Source organism: Stomoxys calcitrans, chromosome 5, assembly GCF_963082655.1.
Source record: "Stomoxys calcitrans chromosome 5, idStoCalc2.1, whole genome shotgun sequence".
NCBI classification, from domain to species: Eukaryota; Metazoa; Arthropoda; class Insecta; order Diptera; family Muscidae; genus Stomoxys; species Stomoxys calcitrans.
Window position 1 is genome coordinate 118,828,035 of NC_081556.1, and position 11,667 is coordinate 118,839,701.

General features: G+C 32.1%; 1 protein-coding gene across 2 annotated transcripts in view; it reads left to right on the plus strand.

The window, feature by feature from the left end:
• The window catches only part of LOC106093671 (protein N-terminal asparagine amidohydrolase), a 176,822-nt gene extending 175,658 nt beyond the window's left edge, over positions 1–1,164 (plus strand). The window contains exon 8 of one of the 2 annotated variants that reach the window (XM_059368920.1): positions 841–1,164. In XM_059368920.1, the coding sequence (XP_059224903.1) occupies positions 841–861 (21 nt within the window). In that variant the 3' untranslated portion in view covers positions 862–1,164. The remainder of the gene's footprint in view (positions 1–840) is intronic. The other variant, XM_059368921.1, reaches the window with a different exon arrangement.
• Positions 1,165–11,667: the final 10,503 nt, after the last annotated feature.

Consider the following 11,667-nt stretch of genomic DNA (forward strand, 5'->3'; position numbering starts at 1 on the left):
AATCGAGAGATCGGTATATTTGACAGCTGCATCCAAATCTGAACCGATCAAGGCCGTTTTGACCAACTCACAGTACAAAATGTCAGCGTAATCGCATAATAAATGTGGCTTCAATAGGCCTTAGACCTTAAATCAGCAGATCGGTCTATATGGAGGCTATATCAAGATATAGTTCGATTTAGCCCATCTTCCAACTTAACCTGCCTATGGACAAACAAAAAATCTAATCAAAATTTCAGCTCAATATCTCTATTTTTTATGACTGTGGGGGGTGATTTCAACAGACAGGTGGGTATAAAAATATTCAAAATTTATTTTTTTTTAGCCTTACCAACCTTGTCCAATTGGTCCTTGTCTAAAACAATTTTGATAAAAATTTATTAGAATTGAATAGAATCGTCGGAGCCCCTTGGTGTGTCAAAAACGTTAATATTCATAAAAATTTTGAACATCAAACCCGTAAATCACCATGTACACTCGATGCTACATAAATAAATTGAGGTCTCACCCCAACGCCTTTCCTCAAGATCTTCTGAACTTTGCAGAAGATGTGCGCCTCAGAAGGACAAACACATTGAATCTTGTAAAAATTTACTGCAGAAAATTTTAAAATAATAATGGTATTTTGAATTTATTTTTTTCAAACCTTACCAACCTTGTCCAATCGGTGCTTGTCTAGACCAATTTTGATATAAATTTATTAGAACTGTAGATTATATCGAAATTTTATACTTAGAAGAAACTTCCACACAAAAGCCTCTATTCCATTTATCATTGAATACCCCCATATGTATTTGTATGTGTATACATTTTGGCTCTCTTTTTCTCTCTTCCTTACAGCAAAACTTTTCGTTAAACTAAGGCTAGAAACAAAAAACAACTATAATGGATTTATTTTATTTCTTTCTTTTTTTATTGTCTACTTTAAGATTTTAGATTGAAAATCATATCTAAAAGATATAGAATCAGAATTCTGCTCTTTTTGGTATTCGCCTTATTAAGAAAGAAAACACAAAATGGATTTATGAAGAAAATCTTTAAATTGAAAAAAAAAAGAAAAACACCCTCTTATTAATGAAATTGTTTAATTTAATTGAAATTATATAGTTAAATGTATAAGAATTAAAAAAGAAAAATTACAAAAACAATGTACTCTAATTACAACAAATGCAAAAAGCAACAAACAATAATAAAAGTTTATATACTATAAAAGTGATTTATTATCAAATAAAATAATTACAAGCAAAATAAATGTGTTTTTGTTTAGTGGTTTTATTCTAGTATTAATGCACCTTAATGGATTCTCTTTTTAACTGTTTTTCTTTTAAATTATGTCTTTATAGGCAATTTCGTTAAAATTTCTGCTCAAAAGTAGGTATTGAGATCGTTTATTGTGTAAAGTTTTCACAAAACATTGTTTCCCTTGTTGTAGAAATCCTCACAAAAGCGTTTTTGCAATAAAAAGACATATTGGCAACCCTCCCACCATATGTTTTGATTTGTAATTTATTTATTTACACCCGCACAACAAGAATATAAAATTCTTATAATTAAAGTGCGGGTAGTACTCCAACAATTGTACATAATAAAACTAAGAATCTATAGCTATACAATACGTCACAGATTTTGAATGAGTAAGTTACTAAATTTTTGTAATTTTTTTTCACCTCTGATAGATCTGGCGAAATCAATAAATCCATACAGATATTGTGGTGCCTGCGTGAAGATCAGTTTATGCAGGAAAGTAAGCGATCTCAGGTACAACAAGTGCTATACGGAGACGCCATACAGGGTTAAAGAGTATTCACAGATGGAATCGCGCCGTCTCAAGCCAAATACATAACGAGTAACGCTATTAAAAAATGTGTTTATCTTACGTCTACTTACCGAGTCGCAATTAGCAAACAACTCACAGCCGTAGAGAATGCCAGGAACAAGATAAGTCTTTGCCAAGAGAGACCTAACCCGCAGCGGAGCTAACTCGACTGAGTGGTCTTGATTACTCCAAGTCAGAGTGCTGTTAATAACCACGCCCAAGTTCTTTGCATGAGGAATGATTTCCAATCTAGAGTCGTTAATGAATATACCGACATCACATGAAAAACGAGACAGCCTGTTTCTGATAACCACACACTTGGACTTTACAGGGTTGAGACACAGGCCATTGGCTTTCGCCCACGTGCTAATTCTTGACAGATCATGATTAAGCAGATGTATGTTTTCAGCAATCTCATCACTCGGACTGCCGATATATATTTGTACATCGTCAGCGTACATATATACCTCACAAATGAGACAATTGACTCGCCAAGTCGTTACTGTGCAATGAAAAGAGAAGAGGACCCAGAATTGATCCCTGAGGAACATAATTCAAAACAAGCAGAGGCGACGATACAGAAGACTTATAACTGACGGACTGAGTGCGGTGTGACAGGTACGACAAAATAAGACGAACGGACCTAGAAGAAAAATTGTAAAGATGTTTCATTTTATCACATAACAAGGAATGTTCCACAGTGTCAAATGCCTTAATGTTCCACAGTGTCAAATGCCTTCAAAAAGAACAAGAAACTTGATCTTGTCATTCTCCAAATTGAGCCTGATCCTCTCAGTGAGCTCTGCCAAGGCATTTAAGCAGCTGTGGTGAGGTCGAAACCCGGACTGTTCTCGTTGACAAAAGAGGACATTTGCCAATACAACAATTTCTCAAAGACCTTTGAGAAGCAACAAAGATTCGCAATTGGTCTATATTCCTTGAAATTTTTAGGCAGTGGGATGACTTTGGCATGTTTCCATGCTAATGGAAAGTAACTTGTGGTCAAAATCGTATTGAAAACATAGTTTACATGAGGAATAATAAGGGAGAGCAAGAGTCTTACAAATCTAGAATCAAGGCCACCAGATCCGACAACAGCATTATTTTGATAAATTGTGTTCTTTTCGAAGTGTAATCACAAAAAATAAAAATAGAAGAGCTATATTTGCTACCATTTAATTATTAATGTTAACTATTTAAAATACAATGAACGAAAAAACACTTTTTTTTTATCATATTAGCCCAAGTTTAAAAACGTTTCGCACACGCTTTTGAGTGAATGTCAAATTTCCACTCAGTGAAGAACTTAGCCTGCAAATGAAAATATTTCCACAAATTTTTTTTTTTTTTGGATCAACATCACTTTTAATACAACTGTCATAACGGCGATCTACTGTCCTCCTAGATACAACATTAATAAAGATCACTTTGTAGAATACTTGTCGACTTAATCCAATATGGACTACAACTCTGGGGTACAGCATGTGCCACAAATATCAACAAACTACAAAGAAGACAATTTGCCATTTTACGAAGCATCGTCGGAGCCCCTTGATATGTCAGGAACGCTAATATTCATAAAAATGTAAACGTCAAACCGGTAAAAGAGGATATCACCATGTACACTTAATGCTACATAAATAAATTGAGGTCTCAGCCCAACGCCCTTGCTCGAGATCTTCTGGACTTTTCAGGACATGTGCACCTCAGAAGGACAAACACATTGAATCTTGTAAAAAATTTTGCTGCAGAAAGTGTTAAGACAATAATAATATTTTGAATAATTGTAAATCCAAAATTATTCTTAGGAAATGTAAAAACCAGGAATCACTAATAGAAGGTGAGGTCACTTGCGAAGACATAAAGTGGATAGGCCCCATGAACCTCATTAAGAATGTCAAATCTGCCAATTCAAAATGTCATCAAATAGGAGAAAACATAAACGAAGAATGAAAGTAAAAAGATAACAAGTTGACGTCCTCAATGTCAAGTACTGCCAAAAATTAAAAAAAAATATATACGCGGCTAATCGGTTGACTTTACCTTATAACAGTGAATCCTGTGTAAACACCATGACGAAACAATTAAAGGTGGTCTCATTTGTACAACAACAAATCATATGGCGCAATCCACCATTTTTCCATTAAGCTGCTAGATGGTTGGCCAACACACACAAAGAAATTTGTGTGCATGTGTGCGTACATGAGCAGAAAATATGCGAGAAAAAAGATGACAACAAAGAGAATGCAAACAAAAATCCGGCATCTTAATACCGTCAAACCTGACCGACTGTTAACAGCTGTTCGCGTGAGACCGCCTTGTGTAAACACAAAGAGCTTATTTACATTGGCAAAACTCTTTAGAATAAAATAAGATGAAGTTTTATAAACTTATTGTTATTTCCATTTATGAAAGATTCAATAAAAAGAATATGAAAAAAAACAGATGTTTTTTACTATGTTTTGTATGGAATTGCACTGTGAAAATTAAACTTAATACCGACCTTTAGAGAAAATTACCTAAAAAAACGACCTAGGGGAAACAACAGCTTTGGCGCCCCATTGCTTGGAAAGCAGTCACACAGCTAATTTGGGTTAATATTCTTATGCTTGACAAGGAGAGAGTAGAGAAGAAAAGAGGGTTTAAGAATATAGCGAAAAATGGAAGAGAGGACAAAGATAATATAATAATAGGGTGATATATTAAGAACTATAAGAAAGTTTTTCGAAACAAAATTAAAATTCAGAAAAATGCATGAACTCTTTAGTTGAGTCAAAAGTACGGTCCATATTATTTAATGTTTGGAGATTATTTCAGTCAAATGTTGACCGTGACTGCCCCTCAAATGGTCCATCCGCTTAGTCCAATTTTGGCATACTCTTTCCCATGGCGGATCAAATAAAGTGGTCTCACGCGAAGATGTATGATTTTTGTGGTTTACATTCTCTTTGTTGTTATCTTCTTTCTCGCATATTCTCGCATTTACGCAAACGTATACATACACGCACACAAATTTCTTTGTGTGTGCTGGTAAAACGTCGATCAGCTTGATGACAACATGGCGAATTGCACCATATGATTTGTGGTTTTTGTACAAATGAGACCACCTTTAATTGTTTCGCCATTACTCTTTGCATAATTTCGGCCGGTATTTCACGAATTAAAGCTTCAATGTTATCTTCTGATGCGTCTAAAGGCGTTAAATAGCACGATCTAGGCGGCCAATTAACCGGTCCCAAACGTGAAATGAAAGATTCAACGAACTCGCTTCTCAATGAGTCCATTGTTACGCGTGCTGTGTGGCACCGTCTTGTTGAAACGACATGTCATGAATGTAAAGCTCTTGCATTTTGGGCAAAACAAAATTTGGATATCATCTCACCGTAGCGCTCATCATTCACAGTTACGTTACAATTAGTATCATCTTTTAAGAAGTATGGTCCAATAATGCCACCAGCCCATTAACCCTACCAAACTGTGACTTTTTCTGGATGCATTGGTAGCTCATGCAATGCCTCTGGCTGATATTCATTCCAATATTGACAATTTTGCTTATTTGCGTACGCATTGGGCTAAAACTGAGCTTCGTCGCTGAACATAATTTTGACGGAATGGACTTTCTTAACAGAGCACGCATTTTAATAATAAAATTCAATCATTTGCAAGCGTTGTTCGTTTCATGGTTAAATTATAGACTAAACTGAAGATGTTTGACAATGAAACAAAACACATAACGTGCGTCAGCTGTTTAAACCAGTGTTGGCATAAAGATAATATCTAAAAAATCACACTTTATTTCGTTTCGTGCATACTCAACCCAAAAAATGTTTTTCATCAAAAATTGAAAATTTTCATAAGAAAAAACATAGGAGTTGCACTAATCCGAATCTTTTGCCAAAATCTTCATTACAGTATACTCAACTCGAATAATTTTTTCGCATCGAAATTTGAAAATTTTCATAAGGGGTTAGCCTTTGCTAAAAAAATGCAAAAAAAAAATAAAATGTGAAATTTTAAGTATTTCTGTTTATTTTTCGAATCGTCTTCGAATTTCGAACTGCGGAATGCTCGAAAATTTTCTAAATTCGAAAAAATGAAGGAGTTACAGCGTTTTAGATCTTGAAAACCACTTTGAATTTTAACGCACAAAAAATTTGGCATAGATACGAATTATGCAATTTTGAGCTTGTTTTGTGTAGAAAAAACATATGAGTTGCACTAATCCGAATCTTTCGCCATAATCTTCATTACTGTATACTCAACTCAAATAATTTTTTCGCATCGAAATTTGAAAATTTCCATAAGGGGTTAGCCTTTGCTAAAAAAAATGCAAAAAAAAATAAAATGTGAAATTTTAAGTATTTCTGTTTATTTTTCGAATCGTCTTCGAATTTCGAACTGCGGAATGCTTGAAAATTTTCGTAATTCGAAAAATGAAGGAGTTACAGCGTTTTAGATCTTGAAAACGACTTTGCATTTTTACGCACAAAAAAATTTGGCATAGATACGAATTATGTAATTTTGAGCTTGTTTTGTGTAGAAAAAACATATGAGTTGCACTAATCCGAATCTTTTGCCATAATCTTCATTACTGTATACTCAACTCGAATAATTTTTTCGCATCGAAATTTGAAAATTTTCATAAGGGGTTAGCCTTTGCTTAAAAAATGCAAAAAAAAAAATAAAATGTGAAATTTTAAGTATTTCTGTTTATTTTTCGAGTCGTCTTCGAATTTCGAACTGCGGAATGCTTGAAAATTTTCGTAATTCGAAAAAATGAAGGAGTTACAGCGTTTTAGATCTTGAAAACCACTTTGAATTTTTACGCACAAAAAAATTTGGCATAGACACGAATTATGCAATTTTGAGCTTGTTTTGTGTAGAAAAAACATATGAGTTGCACTAATCCGAATCTTTTGCCATAATCTTTATTACTGTATACTCAACTCGAATAATTTTTTCGCATCGAAATTTGAAAATTTCCATAAGGGGTTAGCCTTTGCTAAAAAATGCAAAAAAAGAATAAAATGTGAAATTTTAAGTATTTCTGTTTATTTTTCGAATCGTCTTCGAATTTCGAACTGCGGAATGCTTGAAAATTTTCGTAATTCGAAAAAATGAAGGAGTTACAGCGTTTTAGATCTTGAAAACCACTTTGAATTTTAACGCACAAAAAAATTTGGTATAGATACGAATTATGCAATTTTGAGCTTGTTTTGTGTAGAAAAAACATATGGGTTGCACTAATCCGAATCTTTTGCCATAATCTTCATTACTGTATACTCAACTCGAATAATTTTTTCGCATCGAAATTTGAAAATTTTCATAAGGGGTTAGCCTTTGCTAAAAAAATGCAAAAAAATAAAATGTGAAATTTTAAGTATTTCTGTTTATTTTTCGAATCGTCTTCGAATTTCGAACTGCGGAATGCTTGGAAATGATCGTAATTCGAAAGAATTAAGGAGTTACAGCGTTTTAGATCTTGAAAACCACTTTGAATTTTAACGCACAAAAAAATTTGGCATAGATACGAATTATGCAATTTTGAGCTTGTTTTGTGTAGAAAAAACATATGAGTTGCACTAATCCGAATCTTTTGCCATAATCTTCATTACTGTATACTCAACTCGAATAATTTTTTCGCATCGAAATTTGAAAATTTGCTAAAAAAATGCAAAAAAATAAAATGTGAAATTTTAAGTATTTCTGTTTATTTTTCGAATCGTCTTCGAATTTCAAACTGCGGAATGCTTGAAAATGTTCGTAATTCGAAAAAATTAAGCAGTTACAGCGTTTTAGATCATGAAAACAACTTTGAATTTTAACGCACAAAAAAATTTGGCATAGATACGAATTATGCAATTTTGAGCTTGTTTTGTGTAGAAAAAACATATGAGTTGCACTAATCCGAATCTTTTGCCATAATCTTCATTACTGTATACTCAACTCGAATAATTTTTTCGCATCGAAATTTGAAAATTTCCTAAGGGGTTAGCCTTTGCTAAAAAAATGCAAAAAAAAAATAAAATGTGAAATTTTAAGTATTTCTGTTTATTTTTCGAATCGTCTTCGAATTTCGAACCGCGGAATGCTTGTAAATTTTCGTAATTCGAAAAAATGAAGGAGTTACAGCGTTTTAGATCTTGAAAACCACTTTGAATTTTTACGCACAAAAAAATTTGGCATAGATACGAATTATGCAATTTTGAGCTTGTTTTGTGTAGAAAAAACATATGAGTTGCACTAATCCGAATCTTTTGCCATAATCTTCATTACTGTATACTCAACTCGAATAATTTTTTCGCATCGAAATTTGAAAATTTCCATAAGGGGTTAGCCTTTGCTAAAAAAATGCAAAAAAAATAAAAAGTGAAATTTTAAGTATTTCTGTTTATTTTTCGAATCGTCTTCGAAATTCGAACTGCGGAATGCTTGTAAATTTTCGTAATTTCGCGGAATGCTTGTAAATTTTCGTAATTAAAAATGAAGGAGTTACAGCGTTTTAGATCTTGAAACCACTTTGAATTTTTACGCACAAAAAAATTTGGCATAGATACGAATTATGCAATTTCGAGCTTGTTTTGTGTAGAAAAAACATATGAGTTGCACTAATCCGAATCTTTTGCTATAATCTTCATTACTGTATACTCAACTCGAATAATTTTTTCGCATCGAAATTTGAAAATTTTCATAAGGGGTTAGCCTTTGCTAAAAAAAATGCAAAAAAAATAAAATGTGAAATTTTAAGTATTTCTGTTTATTTTTCGAATCGTCTTCGAATTTCGAACTGCGGAATGCTTGAAAATGTTCGTAATTCGAAAAAATGAAGGAGTTACAGCGTTTTAGATCTTGAAACCACTTTAAATTTTTACGCACAAAAAAATTTGGCATAGATACGAATTATGCAATTTCGAGCTTGTTTTGTGTAGAAAAAACATATGAGTTGCACTAATCCGAATCTTTTGCCATAACCTTCATTACTGTATACTCAACTCGAATAATTTTTTCGCATCGAAATTTGAAAATTTCCATAAGGGGTTAGCCTTTGCTAAAAAAATGCAAAAAAAATAAAATGTGAAATTTTAAGTATTTCTGTTTATTTTTCGAATCGTCTTCGAATTTCGAACTGCGGAATGCTTGAAAATTTTCGTAATTCGAAAAAATGAAGGAGTTACAGCGTTTTAGATCTTGAAAACCACTTTGAATTTTTACGCACAAATAAATTTGGCATAGATACGAATTATGCAATTTCGAGCTTGTTTTGTGTAGAAAAAACATATGAGTTGCACTAATCCGAATCTTTTGCCATAATCTTCATTACTGTATACTCAACTCGAATAATTTTTTCGCATCGAAATTTGAAAATTTCCATAAGGGGTTAGCCTTTGCTAAAAAAATGCAAAAAAAATAAAATGTGAAATTTTAAGTATTTCTGTTTATTTTTCGAATAGTCTTCGAATTTCGAACTGCGGAATGCTTAAAAATGTTCGTAATTCCAAAAAATGAAGGATTTACAGCGTTTTAGATCTTGAAAATCACTTTGAATTTTAACGCACAAAAAAATTTGGCATAGATACGAATTATGCAATTTTGAGCTTGTTTTGTGTAGAAAAAACATATGAGTTGCACTAATCCGAATCTTTTGCTATAATCTTCATTACTGTATACTCAACTCGAATAATTTTTTCGCATCGAAATTTGAAAATTTCCATAAGGGGTTAGCCTTTGCTAAAAAAATGCAAAAAAAATAAAAAGTGAAATTTTAAGTATTTCTGTTTATTTTTCGAATCGTCTTCGAAATTCGAACTGCGGAATGCTTGTAAATTTTCGTAATTCGAAAAAATGAAGGAGTTACAGCGTTTTAGATCTTGAAAACCACTTTGAATTTTTACGCACAAAAAAATTTGGCATAGATACGAATTATGCAATTTTGAGCTTGTTTTGTGTAGAAAAAACATATGAGTTGCACTAATCCGAATCTTTTGCCATAATCTTCATTACTGTATACTCAACTCGAATAATTTTTTTGCTTCGAAATTTTAAAATTTCCATTAAGGGTTAGCCTTTGCTAAAAAATGCAAAAAAAATAAAATGTGAAATTTTAAGTATTTCTGCTTACTTTTCGAATCGTCTTCGAATTTCGAACTGCGGAATGCTTGAAAATTTTCGTAATTCGAAAAAATGAAGGAGTTACAGCGTTTTAGATCTTGAAAACCACTTTGAATTTTTACCCACAAAAAATTTGGCATAGATACGAATTATGCAATTTTAAGCTTGTTTTATGTAGAAAAACCATATGAGTTGCACTTATCCGAATCTTTTGCCATAATCTTCATTACTGTATACTCAACTCGAATAATTTTTTCGCATCGAAATTTGAAAATTTCCTTTGCTAAAACATGTAAAAAAAATAAAATATGAAATTTTAAGTATTTCTGTTTATTTTGCGAATCGTCTTCGAATTTCGAACTGCGGAATGCTTGAAAATTTTCGTAATTCGAAAAAATTAAGGAGTTACAGCGTTTTAGATCTTGAAAACCACTTTGAATTTTTACGCACAAAAAATTTGGCATAGATTCGAATTATGCAATTTTGAGCTTGTTTTGTGTAGAAAAACCATATGAGTTGCACTTATCCGAATCTTTTGCCATAATCTTCATTACTGTATACTCAACTCGAATAATTTTTTCGCATCGAAATTCGAAAATTTTCATAAGGGGTTAGCCTTTGCTAAAAAAATGCAAAAAAAAAAAATAAAATGTGAAATTTTAAGTATTTCTGTTTATTTTTCGAATCGTCTTCGAATTTCGAACTGCGGAATGCTTGAAAATTTTCGTAATTCGAAAAAATGAAGGAGTTACAGCGTTTTAGATCTTGAAAACCACTTTGAATTTTTACGCACAAATAAATTTGGCATAGATACGAATTATGCAATTTCGAGCTTGTTTTGTGTAGAAAAAACATATGAGTTGCACTAATCCGAATCTTTTGCCATAATCTTCATTACTGTATACTCAACTCGAATAATTTTTTCGCATCGAAATTTGAAAATTTCCATAAGGGGTTAGCCTTTGCTAAAAAAATGCAAAAAAAATAAAATGTGAAATTTTAAGTATTTCTGTTTATTTTTCGAATAGTCTTCGAATTTCGAACTGCGGAATGCTTAAAAATGTTCGTAATTCCAAAAAATGAAGGAGTTACAGCGTTTTAGATCTTGAAAATCACTTTGAATTTTAACGCACAAAAAAATTTGGCATAGATACGAATTATGCAATTTTGAGCTTGTTTTGTGTAGAAAAAACATATGAGTTGCACTAATCCGAATCTTTTGCCATAACCTTCATTACTGTATACTCAACTCGAATAATTTTTTTGCATCGAAATTTGAAAATTTCCATAAGGGGTTAGCCTTTGCTAAAAAAATGCAAAAAAATAAAAAGTGAAATTTTAAGTATTTCTGTTTATTTTTCGAATCGTCTTCGAAATTCGAACTGCGGAATGCTTGTAAATTTTCGTAATTTCGCGGAATGCTTGTAAATTTTCGTAATTTCGCGGAATGCTTGTAAATTTTCGTAATTAAAAATGAAGAGGTTACAGCGTTTTAGATCTTGAAACCACTTTGAATTTTTACGCACAAAAAAATTTGGCATAGATACGAATTATGCAATTTCGAGCTTGTTTTGTGTAGAAAAAACATATGAGTTGCACTAATCCGAATCTTTTGCCATAACCTTCATTACTGTATACTCAACTCGAATAATTTTTTTGCATCGAAATTTGAAAATTTCCATAAGGGGTTAGCCTTTGCTAAAAAAATGCAAAAAAATAACAAGTGAAATTTTAAGTATTTC